The sequence below is a fragment of the Pleurodeles waltl genome, chromosome 3_1, assembly GCF_031143425.1.
Source record: "Pleurodeles waltl isolate 20211129_DDA chromosome 3_1, aPleWal1.hap1.20221129, whole genome shotgun sequence".
In the NCBI taxonomy this organism is placed as follows: Eukaryota; Metazoa; Chordata; class Amphibia; order Caudata; family Salamandridae; genus Pleurodeles; species Pleurodeles waltl.
Genome location: NC_090440.1, coordinates 799,676,632 through 799,694,521, shown reverse-complemented (window position 1 = coordinate 799,694,521; position 17,890 = coordinate 799,676,632). Strand labels below are relative to the sequence as shown.

General features: G+C 46.8%; 1 protein-coding gene across 3 annotated transcripts in view; it reads right to left on the bottom strand.

Moving 5' to 3' along the window:
* The window catches only part of STK33 (serine/threonine kinase 33), a 788,409-nt gene that overhangs the window by 301,693 nt on the left and 468,826 nt on the right, over window positions 1-17,890 (bottom strand). For all 3 annotated transcript variants that reach the window (XM_069223669.1, XM_069223668.1, XM_069223670.1), the window contains one exon: window positions 16,472-16,547. In XM_069223669.1, coding sequence (XP_069079770.1) covers window positions 16,472-16,547 — 76 coding nt within the window. The remainder of the gene's footprint in view (window positions 1-16,471; window positions 16,548-17,890) is intronic.

Here is a 17,890-nt window from a genome sequence, read left to right as displayed (position 1 = left end):
TGTGACGCAGGGCCACTTAACTGTCCTGTGATTATTCCTGAATGTTGGCTGTTATTTCCAGGCGTAGTGGAAGATGATCACTGTGCTTTCTTCCGTCTATTTTAAAGACAGTAATCCTGTGCCAACTTTTTATGCTGTGAAAAACATAATCTATCCTCATTCGGGCACTACCTCTTTTAAAAGGGCGCAGAGTTAATCCCATGCTCTTAAGTCATGCTCTAGTGTAAAATGTGTTAGTGGCATCACTGCTGTAGTACATGGGACCTGTGGACCTACTTCCAACTGTGGAATTTCCCTTGCCATGTCCTCCTCCCCCAATACTGTTTCCAAACCATCAGCTCATATGTACAGTTAAAATCAACACCTACAATTACTGTATCTTTGGGGATTATGGCCCTCATTCTGACCGCCGCCCGCAAAAATCAGGCCGCCGAAAGACCGCGGCGGCCATTCTGGCTTTCCCGCTGGGCCGGCGGGCGCCCGCCAAAGGAGCGCCCGCCGGCCCAGCGGGAAAGGCCCTGCAACAATGAAGCTGGGTCCGAATGGAGCCGGCGGAGTTGCAGGGGTGCGATGGGTGCAGTTGCACCCGTCACGATTTTCACTGTCTGCAATGCAGACAGTGAAAATCTTTATGGGGCCCTGTTAGGGGGCGCCTGCACTGCCCATGCCAGTGGCATGGGCAGTGCAGGGGCCCCCAGGGGCCCCACGACACCCGTTCCCGCCACCCTGTTCCTGGCGGTAAAAACCGCCAGAAACAGGGTGGCGGGAAGGGGGTCCGAATCTCCATGGCGGCACTGCTTGCAGCGCCGCCATGGAGATTCAGCCCATGCAGGGGAAATCCGGCGGGAAACCGCCGGATTCCCTTTTCTGACCGCGGCTTTACCGCCGCGGTCAGAATGGGCTGGGAAGCACCGCCAGCCTGTTGGCGGTGCTTCCGTGGTCCCCGGCCCTGGCGGTCTTGGACCGCCAGGGTCGGAATGACCCCCAATGTGTTCAAGGGTACCATTCAGTGTGGCTATGACCTGGGACTCCAAGTTGCTTCTGTTGGGCCTATTATATACATTAAATGGATGAAAGCAAATCTTATTCTCAGTACTCAGGCTCACGACCAGGATACTGTAAGAGTCTATATGGTGAACATTAATTGTTTAGAGTAATTTTTACCTACAGAACTAGCCCTCCAGGTGGCCTACCTCTCAGAGAAGGGATCACTACGATACAAAAGGTTTTGTATCCCAGTTTATGTGGTGGATCCATTAACCAAGTCTCCTGAAGACGCAGAGATGGAACTGTTCTATGTAACTATGCCAATCTGGATCTTATTCCTCGCATCAACTCGTTATCATTTGGTTCTTACCTTCTCTCATTCCCTAGTACCTGATTCACTACCCTCTCTTGACTCACAATTTGTGTTTGCACATAATTCCGGCCCCACCCTAATGATAATCCTATATTATGGTTGCGTTGTGTTCTTTTACTCAGTCAATCTACAGCTTCTAAATCGTGTGCATCATGTTTGGTTATCGGGGAGTTACTACTCCTTGCTGAGCAAATTAAGTTGGGAGATAGTATACATAAATTAACCCTTATTGTTGAATGGGATGTAGAGCTCGATCTTAAATCCACTGCTATTAAACCATCCAAGATGGTTTTATCTCTAGCAGTCAGTAAAATGGTGTCACAATTCCCAGTGTCTTCCTGAAAACGTTCTACCTTTCCTATGTCTGAGCACACGATCAACAGATATTGCTGCTTGTGCCTAATCCAGTGAATAACTAGGGCCTGTTCGTCTTCCCAGCTTCATTTATTTAGCATTGGGACACTGGTTAAATAAACTCTGTATTCTCCAACTGTGTTCTGGGTTTCATTATTTAAGTGTGTATGTTTTGTATCTGTAGTCTGCCTTCCTCTGGAACTTAGTATGTAGTGTGCCTTCATCTTCTGTTTGATATTTACTAAAGGATTGAGGCTGTTGAATTCGGCGTGGCATATCACTCTAGGGATGCCAGGACTCGCATGATCCCTAAACCTATTTCTCCTGGGTGCTAGGGTGCCCACCTCAGGCTCATTCTCTTGCGACATGGAAGCAATTTAGGTATTTTAGGATCTAGCCTACCTTTTCCATGTGGGGGACTCAGATTATGCAGTTATGGCGCATTAACTGGCCCTTTACTGGCTTTTGCTGGTCTATGAGAGGAGGTGCTTTGACTACGTTTCAATGAATTTACCAAACCCCTTAAACCCTCAACTTCCTTTGTCAAAGCATTTATCTTTTCTAATAATAATTCCTGCCATTCGCCTGAATTATATGTATGTTTCTGTGCTCCCACTTGTTGGGTGGGTGGTGGGGGCAGGCGGGGGGGGGGGGGGGTCTCCTCTCTCCCTTGTGTTTCTTGCCTTGTCTGCATAAGGTCACATAAGCTTGGGTCAAAGGTTGCAGTTTTCGTTTCTTCATCTGCTAGAGGTGCAAATCTATTTGTACAGATGAGTCCCACATTTCCCCCTCCCCCTCTCCCTGTGGCTTGCTTGTGCACTGCATCCTCATGACTGGAGTAGGAATTGTTGTAGTTATTTCAATTGGGGTCACTACTTGTGGTGGAACTGCATATCCCTCTAATACATGTACCCCAGGAATGTCATATTGTATTTTGTCTCTTGGGTGCCCCAGCTCGTTCCTAACACATAAAGAGGTTATTTTTGCTAGTAATACTTTTTGGCATACTTCAACCTAGTATAGTTTCAACCTCCTCTATGAGGCTATCTGTGTCTGCTACTGAACAACTGTCTGCCGCATGTCTCTTTATTTTCTATATGTTCCCCTTCCCAGGAGGTGCTTCAGTTGCCTTACGATTCCCCAATACACGTTGCAATGTGTTCCTAGTTAATTGCCTCTCTATGGGTGGTGAAAAAAACAATTCAACAGCTTTATAAAACAATGCGACAATTGACCCTATGATTTATACAACACCCTGCATAAAACAGGCATAGTTAGAGTGTAGATAATCTGTCTGTAATACACCCTGTATCCTAAGCAGATCCTACCAGAACTCAATACTCTCTTAACAAGACCAACTCAGGTCCATGCACTGGTAATGAACCCAAACCCAAACTACTCACGTGGCAAACAGTATCACTGTTGTTTCTGTTTAAATGTCTCTGGAGTTGGCCCACCCTGAAGCAAAAAACTTTGGGGGTCACAGTATATCATTGCTCAAGCACAGTAACTGTTGTTTGCAATGGTGTCCAACCAAATAGACAAAACCAGGAGGAGGGCCTTTTCTCCACCTCCTCCGGGCTCAGATGGGTGTGGACGGGCATGAATGGGCCTGTCCTTGACCCAGGCAGTTCCTGTGACGCATTTAAATAGTGCTTAGTGGCAGCAGGTCCAATAGCAGGAGGGGGTTCTGGGACTTGAAGTCCCCCAGCGGCTACAGAGAGCAGCAGCTTTTTCCCTTCTCAATATCGGCACTGATGGCAATATCTCCCCACAGTAGTAGTAGTGGGAACCAGCTCCAAAGAGTGCTGTAACCTGACACACGGGTTTGAGTGGCAGTAGAGCCAATCATTTCCTTTCTCTTGGTGGTGAACCCTGTTTGCTGGTGCAGCTTTGGCAGATCAGTAGTTTGTAGAGTTGTGTAAGTTGGTAAGCAACTAATTATGTAATCTTTTCACCTTTTCTTTGGACTGCTGTACTAATGTTTGAATCTTTAGCTTTTTGTGTGATTGTCTTACAAAGTAACATATTGATTTGTGCACATTCCATACTGCCTTGTTATATGTATAAGATGTTTTTTTTTGTTTCCTTTCCAGTGGGATATCTTTGGTGTTTGCTGTGCCTGTGCAGTGTAGGTGTAGTTCATCCTCAGTCTTGCTGTCTCTAGTAAGTGAGTGGTATTGTTTTAGAGTATATAGGTCTTTGTGTGCTTTGTATTAATTGACATACGCTTCCAGATTACTATATGCGAGTAGTTTTACTTTCTGTTTGATAGAGCCACAGTTTGTTTATTACTTATTTTACACAGTGTTGGTTATAGTGGACTTATTTGTTGTGTTACTTTCATTAGCAAGGATTATGGCTGACTGCTCGGCAGGTTACTGGCTTGCTTTTTCTAATCTTCCTCTGACCATGGTTCTGAGGCTGACTCGGTACCTGAGACAGAGGATGAAGACCAAGATCCTGACAGTGAATATTCTGTCTGAGAGGAATCATCTAATCATGCAGCCACTATCAGTGCAATGGAAATGCCTCTTTTTGGAGGACATTGATATGCTGAGAGTGAAGCAAGAGGAAACTGGATTGCAGCCTGGGGCTGAAAGTCTTCCCATTGTAAGTGCTGAACCTTGGGTTGCCACAAAAATGGTGGAGCCTGTGTTGTCTGCTTTAGTGGTGTTGCAGGGTGTAGAGTAAATACTGAAAACTTTTTGCCTATACATTTCTTTCAGTTGTTTATGGATGATGTATTTTAGACGAGATTGCTGATCAAACTAATTTGTATGCTGAACAGTATATGAGAAACAACAGTGCCACACTTAAGGCCCACCATGGAGCTAGCTGGTGGACTCCCACAAACCAGGATCAGTTGATGAAGTTCTGGAGTTTAACTTTTTGATGGAATTGATAAGGAAGCAATGATTGTCTTCATATTGGTCTACTAGTCCCTTGATGGCAAATGCTATATTTCCTGCAACCATGTTGTGATCAGTATTTGCTGCTGCTTTGGAAGCTGCATTTTGTTGATAATGCTTTAGCATTGTCATGGGATCATCCAGATTGTGACTTTCTCTTCGAGATTTGGCCTGTCCTTCATCTTTTTGTAGATCGCTTTTCAGAGATCTACATTCCAGGGAAAGAAATAGCTGTGGAGGAGTATTCAGTCCTGTTCAAGGACCGTTTGGTTTTTAGGCAGCACATTACTAGCAAGAGGGCACGTTATAGAATTAAGATGTGTTTGCGTTCTAAGAGTAATGTGGGATATGCCTATAATTTCAAGGTGAACACTAGTAGGGATTCTTCTATTGGCGCTCCTGGCTGTCCGTCCACTTTTGGAGTTAGTGATAAAGTTGTGTGGGAACTTGGTAGAGGACTTTTTAACAAAGGTCACCATTTATACGTAAATAACTTCTACACTGATGTACAACTGTTCAAAGAATTGTTCAAAGTGGACCCTGTTGCATGTGACGCAATCCACTCTAACTGGTAAGGTTACCCTAAAGAGCTCTTATGCCCAAACTTCAGAGGGAACAGTTCACAGCCTTGTATAGTGATGAACCTCTAGCTATGACATTTTCGGACAGGAGAAATGTCCTCCACATGCTGACAATGATTCATGATAAAGGTTAAAGTACTTCACATTGGACTATTTGGGGTCAGGCTGCTCAAGTGTGCATACCTTTGTACGTTTTAGACTACCATAAGAACATGTGTGATGTAGACAGAGCAGATTAGAGGATGAAGCCTTACAGTGCTGTTCATAAGTCATACATATGGTATAAACAGTTGGCTGTTCATTTGTTTCATTTGGCAACCGTCAATGCTTTTGTTGTGTTCAAGGATTGCTCTCCAGATCCAAAGATCACTTTTGTTCAGTTTCAGCAGTCTGTAATAGGCAGCCTTGTTCTAGTTAAGCAGGTAAGTGGTCCTGAGGTTGGAGTGGTGGAGGATGTGGCTATAATGAAAAATCACCACTATCCTATTACTTTCCTCCCACACCCAACAAAACATTTCCCTGTAGGAAATATACAGTCTGTGTGCGAAAGGAGAGTCGTATGTACTGCTCAGAGTGTCTTCTAGTCCTGTGCTATATGTGCCCTCATGTTTTAAATAGTACCACACACAACTCAAGTACTGGGAGCAACCATGAGAGTAAAGGTGAACTGACTGATCTGTATTGTATTATATTTTTTGTTCAGTTTCACAGCTGCTGGTTGTTTGATGGATTTATTTAAACCTGTTGTGTTTCTAGTAATAGTTGCATTTTAATCTCCTTCAAATTGATGTGTTTAGTTGTTTGTTTAAAAAAAATTTATGGCAGTGTTTTTAGACTGGTGCGTCACTGGGGGTGCGCATGGACGGGAGCTTGGTAGCGGTGTGTGTGTGGCCTGACTCTTGGCTGGCAGTGTGCCTGGACTGGTGCTTGGCTGATGGTGTGTGGACTAGTGCTTAGATGGCGGTGAGTGTGGACTGGCGCTTGGCTGATGGTTTGTGTAGATCAGCACTTGGTTGTGGTGTGCATTGACTGGCACTTGGCTGGCGGTGCATGTAGACTGGCATTTGGCTGCCAGTGTGCGTGGTTGGTGGTTTGTGTGGACTGGCATTTGGCTGCATTGTGTGTTGTGAACAGCAGCATGCCACTACACACACACATAGTCACAGAAGTGCCAGTCCAGACATTCCTCCAGCTTCCACGTGGTGTGACTGTTGTGTCTGAACTGGTATCTGGCTGGTAGTGTGTACGTAATGAGTGTGTGGTTAGACTCCGTCTGGTGGTGTGTGTGAGTTGGCATTTGGCTAGTGGTGTATGTGTAGTGACTTGCTGCTGGTCACTACACATTGCCAGACAAACGCCAGTCCACACACTATATCAGCTGCCAGGTTTGGTGATTTCTGTATCAGTCCTGTGGGTGTGTGAAACAGGCCTTTGAATGGAACTGTTTGTTGATGTGAGTGTTGTAGTGTGCTGGGCCCACAACTGGAGGTGTGAATGGTTTTGTGTGTGCCATGCACAAAAAGTGTGTAAATTGCCTGTAAAGCGGTTGGTGCCTTGACATGGCTTTACATCTCACAAGCTGAGACATTGGTTCAGAATACTCAACTTTCAGTTATTAACAGTGAATTTCGTATTTGTGAAATCTCTCGTTAATAGATTTTTCATTTCTAACTTTCCACACACCCTTGTGCCAAATCCAACCAATTATATGTGTCTACTTGAGAAGTAGATGATTATGCAAATATATTTGTCTTTTCTGTCATTCTATGCCAGGGTATACATTGTCTCTAGAGAAAATCTACCAACTCTAGATATTTTTGAAAACCAGACACCATGTGGACTTCAGGGTGGCTTGTGTGGATTCTTCAAAGTACCAGAATGTTGGGAGCCTCAAACTTCCTGCCATCCAGAGTTACCACATATATTCTAATAAAAATGGTACCTCACCTGTGAGTGGGCCCAGTGCCTGTAAAAGGGGAGGGTCCAAGACGCATTGTGGCAAAATGAACAAAAGGCACAACTGCATGTTTTGAATCTGGGTTGCCACACTGGAAAACCTACCAAACCCAGGCATTTCTGAAAACCAGACACCCACAGGAGTACAGAGTGGTGTGCCTCTTGTAGATCCCACAATGTTTTCGTTTCCTACAATGCCCTGCAAACCTCAAAATTTGACTAAAACTGCACATTTTCCTTGCAGTTCTAAGTAGTTATCTTAAAGAATCAGAAGGAATCCACAAAATTCCTACCCCCCAGTGTTTTCCCACTTGTTCCAATAAAAATGGTGCCCTACTTGTGTGGCTGGGCCTAGTGCTCGCAACAGGAACGGATCACACTACTATTAAAGGGGCACTTTTTGACCTTGGTTTGGCTTTTTTCCTGTCGTGGCAACTACCCCAAGCCACACAAGTAAGGTACCATTTTTGTCAGGAGACTTGGGAGAATGGTAGAAAATTAGTTGTTCCCTACATATTCCAAAACTTTCCATCACAGAAATGTGAGGAAAATGTGTTTTATGAGTGAAAGTTTGAGGTTTGCAAGGACTCCTGGATAGGAAAACCTGGTGAGAGCTGTGCAAGTCACCCCACACTGGATTTCCACAGGTATCTAGTTTTGACAAAAATGTGCAGGTTTGTTAGGTTACACTAGGTAGCAGCTGAGCTAGGGCCCAAAATTCACATCTAGCCATATTGCACTAAAAGGGTCCGTTTTCAGTGAAAAATGTGATGTGTCCATGTTGTGGCCACTGACTCTACCCACACAAGTGAGGTACCCCTTTTTTTCAGGAGACTTGGGGGAATGGTAAGTGGTAGAAAATTGGTGGCTCCCTGCATTTCCTAATCTTTCCATCACAGAAATGTGAGAAAAATGTTTTTGTTAGTTAAAGTTTGAGATTTACAAGGGCTTCTGGGTAGGAAAACCTGGTGGGAGCTACACAAGACACCTCACCATGGATTCACCTATGGGTCTAGTTTTTAAAAAATGTACAGGTTTGTTAGCTTTCCCCATGTGCCAGATGAGCTAAGGCCCAAAGTCCACAGCTAGGCACATTGCAAAAAAAGGTCAGTTTCAAGTGGATAAATGTGAGTACTACCTACCCCACAAGTGAGGTACCATTTTTATCAGGAGACTGAGGCGGGGCACAGAATAGTAGAACACATGTTATTACCAATTATATTTCTCTACATTTGTGCCTACCAAATTTTAGCCAGTGTGTAAGAAGGATTACATTTTGAGAAATGCCCTCTAATTTAGATGCTAGTATGCGTACCCACAAATTTAGAGGTGTACAAAAAAACACTGGTTTTAAACTCCATAACTCTTGCACATTTAAGAAGTACATAGTTTTCCTTGATACCTTTTTTCACTCTTTATATTTTACTGTATGAACTGCTCCATACTCAGTACACAATGAAAAACACCCAAAACCTATATATCCCCGGAACCAGAAGGGTCTAGCAGATGTAATGGTATATTGCCTTTGTAAACCGGTCATCGTGACAAGAAGTTACAAATGAAAACATTGTCACAAACTGACATTTTCCCTACTAGTTTTCAATTTTTTTTTTACTTCACAACTTAGGCCCTCATTATGACATCAGCGGTCACTTTACCGCCACACTGGCGTCGGCAGTAGTACAGTCGCCAGGCCGGCAGTAATGACTGCCAAGTTATGACCATGGCGGTGATCCCTCCCATAGATAGCTAGTATACCACCTCAACCGCCAGGCAGAAACACATCATATAAAAGAAGACACTCACCTCCAGCGACACAGAGGAGTCAGCGGCTGCCATGGAACCACAACTGGTTGTCTTCCCGATGCTGTACCACGCGATGGCCGTCCAAGATGACCAACGCTGACGAAGATGACGACGGTGTGTACAGCCACCCAGCACACAAGAGAGGGAGGGAGGGAAGAGAGTGAGACACACACAGACCCACCACACACACACACACACACAGAACAAACTGCAGAGTAAACAACAGCCACATCAGCCAGATATAAAGAAAAGCCAGGACACATACCTTAGGTCCAACCTCTGTATTTCGCTGGACCTGCGCCCACATAAACTGAGGTAACTGAATACAAAGGGCCATTGTCCAGTCAGCCATTAGCCACAGGGCAATGTCAAAGGCCCAACTTGGGGGAGGGAACAGGTCAAGGTGGGAAAGGAAAACCTTCTTAAGACCAATGGGGTGGGGTGTGGGAGGAGGAATGGGAGCGGAGGTAGAGGGAGCGATTGTTGAAGGAGGAGGTGTGCTGTACTTGGGTGCAGGTGCATGGACAGTGTGCGTGTGTGAGGTGGATGGCTGTTGGGGGTCTGAGTGGAAGCGCTTGTGTGTCTTTGGAAGGGAGTATGCAGGGTGGGGAAGGACAAACAGGACGTGTGGATGGATGTTGTGGTGGTGTCTGCAAGTGAGGTGGGTGTGCTGCACGACGTGGTGATGGTGGTGGTGACTGCGCATGTGGTGTATGGGGTGCACATCTACGGGTCTGCTGTTGTGGTGACTGTGCAAGGCTGTACAGGTGGCAGGATCTGGGACTGTTGATGCTGTGCATGCAGGTGTGAGTGCTGATGTGACTGTGAGGGAGGAGGAGGAGGAGGGGGAGACAGTGGAGGCAGTGGCTGTTGTGTGTGCATCTGTGTGTTGGCTGTTTGTGTACTTGTGGAGTGATGTGTGGTGCGGTGCCTGTGCTGGTCTGTGTGAGTCCTGTCTGTTGTTTTGGGTGCATGCTTGTCAGAATGTGTGCGTGGGATGGGTTGGGGGAGAGGAGACAGGGACTGGGAAGAGGTAGTTGGAGGGGGGACGGAAGAAACAGGGACACTGGCTGCCATCAGAGAGGAGGTCAGAGCCTGAAACGATCTCTGTAGAGCCGCCAAGCCAGCGTGAATGCCCTCCAGTAACGTACTGCATTGCATTGCTGCATCTGGGGTGACAGCCCCTGGATGGCACTCATTATGGTTGACTGCCCTATTGAGATGGATCTCAGGAAGTCAATAGCCTCCTCACTGAGGGCGGCAGGGCTGACTGGGGTAGGGCCTGAGGTGCCTGGGCAAAGGAGATGCCCACCCTCCTGGGTGAGCGGGCACGGGCAACTCGATGGGGGGCTACTGGGAGGGCGGTGTGGGTACGGGGTGGCGGTAGATGAAGTAGCTGGGGTGATCCCAGAGGGGTCTGCCACCACCAGGGAGCTTCCATCAGAGGAGGATTCAGAGTCAGTTAAGGGTGAGGGTGCCCCACTCACCCTCAAACCCACTGGTCCCCTCAGCATCGGTGGACTTTGCCTCCTGGGTCCCGTGGGTGCAGCTCCCTCACTCGCCAGTGCTCCTGTTCCTTTGCCAGATAATGCTAATGCACACATGGACAGGATGACAAAAGGAGAGGGAGAGGAGAAAGCAAGGGAGCACAGGGTCAATCACAGCACCAACAGCACAGAAGGCATACACATCACTTTCACTCACTGGGACTAAGAATGGGCAGTATGGACCACAGTGACATACCATTGCCTAGGTACTATAGCAGGTAGGAACCCAAGCACTATCATCTGCACACCTACTGGGACCAACTAAGCCCTGTCTGCCATGGCAAGATAGCTACCTAGCAATAACAAATATGCATACCATCCTACATACCTAAGCAGGACCATGCAGGAATGCCTAAAATGACATAAAGGGGCATCCACTGACTAGAACAGTGCACCCAAATCCCATGCCAGGCAACAAATAATGAATATCACACACACAGTACTCACCCCTTTGTGGCTGCTGTGCTTCCCTCAAGCGCCTATCCAGCTCTGGGTAGGCTCTGATCAGCCCCTGTGCGGGCCCTTAGTGGGGTTAGGCTCCGACAGGCACCCCTCCCTCATTGGGAGGCCATCCCCAGCTGGGCCTCTGCGGTCTTCTAGGCCCAGCATCTCAGGTCCTCCCACCGTTTCCTGCAGTGGGTGCTCCGCTGGCTATAAACCCCCAGGGTCCACACGTCCTTGGCGAAGGCACGCTACAACCCCGTCTTCTGATGGGCACTGACCCGCAGAGGAAACACAGACAGAAGGACACTATTAACCAGACAATCCAGCATGTCACACATATGGCCTACATATTGCATTTGCCCCTCATCAAGCACACACATGACCCGTGCCTCTGCATTCACACTGTCTGCAGCCATAACCCCCAAATGACAAACTGCTAGCTCACACATAAATCTACATGCAGCCATGTCGCATGCAACGTACCCATGATGTACTCACCTGTTGGTCTGGAAGTCCATTCAACTGCAAAACAGGGTAGGACCCCATCCACAAGCCTCTACAACTCCTCCGACTTGAAGGCTGGGGCCCTTTCCCCTGTTGCACGGGACATGGCAGGTTACAGACACAAGTCACAGCAGCACACGCAGTGGAGATGTCATCCAGTGGAAAGTCAGGAATCAATTGAAGTGGTACAAAGAAAATGGCATTCACGTCCGCGGCGGTGAACACCGTCATCGCCGATCATCATCTGGTCCTGTACTCCATAGAACCCCATGTTAGCCAATGAGGAATGGCACGGCGGTGCAGACCTCCTTCTGGCATGACGCGTAACGCCGTGGAGTGAGGTCACTTACACCTGTCCCTGCATACAGGACAGGCGTTTGCATTTCCTATTGCTAGTACTCATGTATTGAATTCAAATGTGCTTCATTGGTGTTGACTGTACATACCTAGACAATTCTAGTGTCCAACATACATACATACATGCTCTGTGTACTCTGATGTTGTGTGTCCATAGGTCCTATTGTCACACCCATTTTACTTTTGGCTCACTTAGGTATAAACCACTGAGGTGGAATAGGAGGATGAGGCAAGCACCCGTGTGCAGACCCCTTGTGGATTTGGCTACACTGGAGGACAGGCACATCTTACTCACCTATCGTCTGAACAGGGTCACAATCATAGAGCTGTGTGCACAATTGGAGCCTGATCTGCTACCTGCTATCCATTGCACCACAGTAATTCCCCCTCTTGTGCAGGTATTATCAGTGCTCTATTTCCTGGCAACTGGTTCTTTCCAGGTGACTGTGGGCTTGGCTGTACGAATGTCACAGCCAATGTTCTCGATTGTGCTTGGAAGAGTTTTGGCTGCCTTGCTCTATGTGCAGCTATATCGCATTCCCCCAGGTTGATGATTTGCCCACTGTGAAGGCTGGATTTTACGCAATGGGACACATTCCACATGTGATTGGGGCCACTGACGGGACCCATATTGCTTTAATCCCTCCCATGGCCAATGAACAGGTGTACAGGAATAGGAAGAGTTTCCACTCTCTCAATGTCCAGATGGTGTGCCTTGCTGACCAGTACATCTCCCACGTGACTGCCAAGTATCCTGGATCTGTGCATGATGCCTTTGTCTTGAGGAACAGCAGTGTCCCACAGGTGATGGCACGACTACAGAGGCACAGAGTATGGCTTATAGGTGAGCTTGTGACCCCACACAATGTATGTCAGTGTATGCCTTTAGGAGTCATACCCCATGCCATTCTGCACGGCTAATGTGTGTCCCTCACTTCTTTCGGGTGACTCTGGCTACCCAAACCTGTCCTGGCTGTTGACCCCCGATACGAATCCGAGAATAGGGGCTGAAAATTGGTACAATGATGCTCATGGGCGTACCAGGTCTGTGGAACGCACCTTCGGTCTCCTGAAAGCCAGGTTCAAGTGCCTCCATTTGACAGGTGGATCCCTATGCTACTCCACTGAGAAGGTCTGCCAGATTGTGGTGGTCTGCTGCATGCTGCACAATTTGGGCCCTCAGGCGCCATGTGCCCTATCTGCAGGAGGAGGGGGTGACAATGCACCTGTGGCAGCAGTGGACACTCAGGAAAGTGAGGAGGAGGAGGATGTGGATAACAGGACACATCATTCAGCAATACTTCCAATGACACTCAGTGAAGAGTGTTGATCTTTACATTTCTCCATTTAAGTGATATGCTGTGCAACTGTAGTATAATGCCAGTCAATACCTTTGCATCCCAATCTACTGTCACCTATGCCTTCCCTTATTGCAGATGTTGATGTAGTTACAACACTTTACTGATGTGATGTATACAGACTGCTGAGACACATATGTTAGATGGATTTAGAAATTACACGACAGTTGCACAGGATCATGAAGTTCAATACAGTTCAATATATTGTACATCTTTTCTGATAAAGCACTATTACTCAAGTTGAGTCCAAGGGTGTTTAGTTGTAAATAGAATATTCAATGCAAAGTGCAATAGAGTGGGGTGATGGTTGGAAAAAGTCCAGTGTAGTGGGCCAGTCTATTTGTAGCACAGGCCCAGTGTCTAAGGGTCCATAGGAAGAGGAGCAATGGCAGATCAAAGTGAACAAGATGACACAGTGGAACACAAGGGGGACATTCTGGAGGGCCTCATTTCCTGGCAGTGGTCTTGGGAACTGTCTCTGGTGTCTGTCTGGGTCACAGGGAATGTTTGTGGGGTGGTTCACCTTCTGCAGGGGGAGGGGTGCTGGTGGGCTGTGAGTCCTGTGGCAGGGCACCTGATCCATCCTGTCCTCTGATTGTTGTTATGCCACATGGGCAGTCGGTTACCTGAGCCTGTGCTCCCCCTGGTGCACAGCTATCCTCTGACTGTCCCTGACCCCCTGTGCCTGTGTCCCCTGAACGGTGTGCCCACTGACACAGGTGGGCACACTACTGATTGATGTGTCCTGGGGACAGAGGTTTGAGGGTGTTGGCTGGCTGCTGTGGTGTTCGAGTCCGAGGGGACGGCCCTGTGGTGGACTGGCTGTGGGATGTGGTAGCTCACTGACCAGTGGTCCCAGATGGGCCACGGAGTTCATCCAGATTGAGACCTCCAGAGTTGCCGTCATCACTGAGGGCATCTTCTGATGGGGGACTAGGTAGCTGGGGCACCTCCTCGCCGCTGACATTGGCTGGGGCACCTGTGGGGATGTAAGTGATGTGTTAGGGTAATTGTCTGTGACATATTCACATTTCTACCTTTCCCCATGATATTGGTGTTGTTCACCCACCTTTGGTAGTGCACGGTGATGTATTGTGGGATTGGTAGTTCTCCATGCTGTCCATACATTGGTGGTGGGTGTGCATGCAGAGCTGGGAGGGATGTGCTTGCAGTGGGTATGGCACGTAGGGGTTGACATTTAGGTGTGGTGATTGGAGTAGTTCACTGTGTGGGATGGAGTGGGGTGAGGGGAGTCAGGGTGAGGGGGTGAGATGGCATGCAGGTATGGGGAGTGGTAGGTTGTTAAAGGTGACTCACCAGTATCCAGCCATTCGGCTACTCAAGTGAGTCCCTCTGGATGCAGTATTGCCAAGACTTGCTCCTCCCCTGCTGTCAGCTGTGGGGGAGGAGGTGGAGATGGTGAGCTGGTGCCTTGCTGCAATGGAACACATCTTCCCCTGTAGGTCGTTCCACCTCTTCCGAATGCGTGGATGTTGTCCCACAGCGTTCACCCTGTCCAGGATTCTCCGCCATAGCTCGAACTTCCTGGCAATGGAGATCTTCGGTACCTGTGCTCCAAACAGCTGTGGCTCTACCCTGACTTTTTCCTCCACCATGACCCGCAACTCGTCATCTTTGAAACGGGGGGGCCTTTGTGGGGACATGGGTGCTGTGTTGTGTGTGTTGTGCAGAGAGTGATGTGTGATGTGGTGGGGTGTGTGGTGCCTGATGGATGTATGGGAAGTTGTGGTGTGTGTGTGCAGTTGTCTCTGGGGATTGGCGAGGTGTAGTGGTCGTCTCGTGTTTGCAAAGGTTTGTGGGTGTTGTGGGGGGTGTTTTATAGTGCTGTTGGTGGGTGTGTGGGGTGTGTATATTTGTGTCAGGTTTATTTTTGGGTGTCCATTTCCACATTGGCAGTGTGCACCGCCAATGTTTTACCACCGTTGAATGTCCGCTGTGGTGTTTGTGGGTCATTATTAGGAGTGTGTTGTTTTGGTGACGTAACGGTATGGGTGCTAGTTCCCTTAGTTTATCGCATCCATTGGGTCTGGCGGATTTGTGGTTGTGGCTCATTTCTGTCAGTTTTGTGTGTGTATGTCAATCTAGCGGACAGATGTTCGCCTCCGCTGCGGTATGTTGGCAGCAGTCACTGTGGCGGTATTCAGAACTTACCACCAATGTCATAATTAGGGACTTAGAGGGTCATTACAACCCTGGCAGTCAAAGACCGCCAGCGCTGTTTTGGCGATTGCACCACCAACAGGATGGTGGTGCAATCTTGGGTATTTTGACCGTGGCAGAAGCGCTGCACTCGCACTGCCGGGACCGGCGGTATCCCAACACATTTGCCCCGGCGGTGATAATCCACCTGGGCAGCACTGCTTGCAGCGCTGCCCAGGGGATTATGAGTCCCCGACCGCCAGCCTTTTCCTGGCGGTTTGAACCGCCAGGAAAAGGCTGGCGGTACGGGGAGTCGCGGGGCCCCTGGGGGCCCCTGCACTGCCCATGCCACTGGCTTGGGCAGAGCAGGGGCCCCCTGACAGGGCCCCATGCAGCTTTTCACTGTCTGCTATGCAGACGGTGAAAAGCGCGATGGGTGCAACTGCACCCGTCGCACAGCCGCAACACCGCCGGCTCCATTTGGAGCAGGCTCCTGTGTTGGGGCTGAGATCCCCGCCAGCCCAGCGGGGATCTCATAATGACCGCTGCGGACGTGCTGCTGCATTGGAGGCCGCCCGGAGGTCAGATCTTGGCAGGCGCCGTCATGAGGGCCTTAGTTTCTTAGAGAAAACCTTGAAGGATCTACACAAATTACACTTTCTTCAGCTGCAGTTTTTCCCATTCGACCACCCCCCGCCCTAAAACGAAAAAACAAAAAAACTAAATTTTGGCTGGATTCCAAGTCCCCTCCACGGCACTCTCCAAACCCTGGATATCTCTATGTTAGTGATGCACAAATGCAACAATGCTTCAATACATCACTAATTTAAAAAAATATATAAAGAGAACAACATTGCACTTAAAGAACGATTCACAGAGTGTTTATGTTGTTGTTTACTTTATAAATTCAAGAAAAAATTTATTTGACAAAGAAGACTGAATGCAAAGAAACATCAGTACAGGCTCAAATAAGACTGCACACAAAGGAAGTTGCAACCAAAAACATTGTAAACTACAGAACCTTAAAATGTGAAGCAACAACAGTCCACATGCTTGGTGCATCAATTCTTTACTTTTATCCGGCAAACATACATGCATATATTAAAAAACGAAAACCAAGCAGACTACTTACAACATATACATGATGACACCTATGCTCCAAATGTCACACTGTTGACTATAATCGTGGGCATTGATAACTTCGGGGGCTGCCAAAGAAAAAGAAACAACAATATTTTATATCCAAAGAGATACTATTAAACTCAACGAACATGAGGAGCATACCCATTACTTATATTGTATAATGTATTCTCTCATGCATAAAATAGCCAGCAGCAGATGTTCTACTAAATGATGTGCATACTTTAACATTTAATATATTACTATTATGTTTATCATTTAGTTGTTGAAGGCACCATATTTAATTCTTGACTAAAAAATGTATTCTTAAAATTTGGTAATGGGACATCAAAATTAAAATGTATAACTCTCCAAAAAAGTATTTATTGTAGCTTTTTCTAAAACACTTTGAGGCCTAATAATACATTTCTTACTGAAAAATGCTGTACTGCTAAGCTGTGTTTTACATTCTCTACTTAAAAGGAAACACCCCATCAACACAGAAAAATAAAGAATTGCCTCTCTTAGACCTATTCAGTGTTACAGGTGTGAACGTGCTTTCCCCTCTAACTTTACAGCTTGAGAGCACAAAGTACAAAACAGTATTTCAAAATGCAGTACAAAAACGAACTTACTCAAAACGTGAGCTCTAGAATGTCATTTAGAAAAAAAATCATAAAGGTTTATTACAAATTCAAAAGTACAATAATGAAATAATGGAATTGCGAAGCTTCTGATTTACACAGAAGTCAATTGCCATAAAGTGCATCAAAGCAGAAAAATACACAATAGTGACAAAAGGAAAGGTCTCTGGCTCGCCCCTAAATTCAAGGGTTTATATAGCCATTTGCTTCATAAAACATTTGAACAGCAAATTCATAGTGGTGTGAGCAAAGAAATACATTTTCAACTATTCAAATTAAAGGCTTAAACGTGTTTCATAGCTCTATCGCCTTAGCACTAACCCATTGTCTGAATATTGATTCAGGCCCTCTGACCTAATGTAATTCTAAGGTTTCAGAACCAACTAGTTACATAAACAACAGTGAACCACTATGAATAAATGCAACACCATGTGCAAGCAGCAGGTCCTATTACAGTAGTCAACACATACTAGAGGGCTTCCTTCAAGATCAATGTTATTCGGAAACAGACAAACATATCTTGATGAGCTACTTGCTGTAGAATTATAAACAAAATAAACAAGATAAGACATCCATTTTTAACAAAATGGCATCAAGGCCTAGCTGAGGTCTACTTAGCATAAGCCTAGAAAACACAATTTAACAGGTCATAGGAAATTCGTTTTGAATACAACAGTTTAATGTCAGAGTACACATGTGAATTTACGTGTAGATTAATTGCCCAACACACTAATAATAACACACATTTTTTATAAGACGCATAAATGATTCATCATAGGTGGCCGATT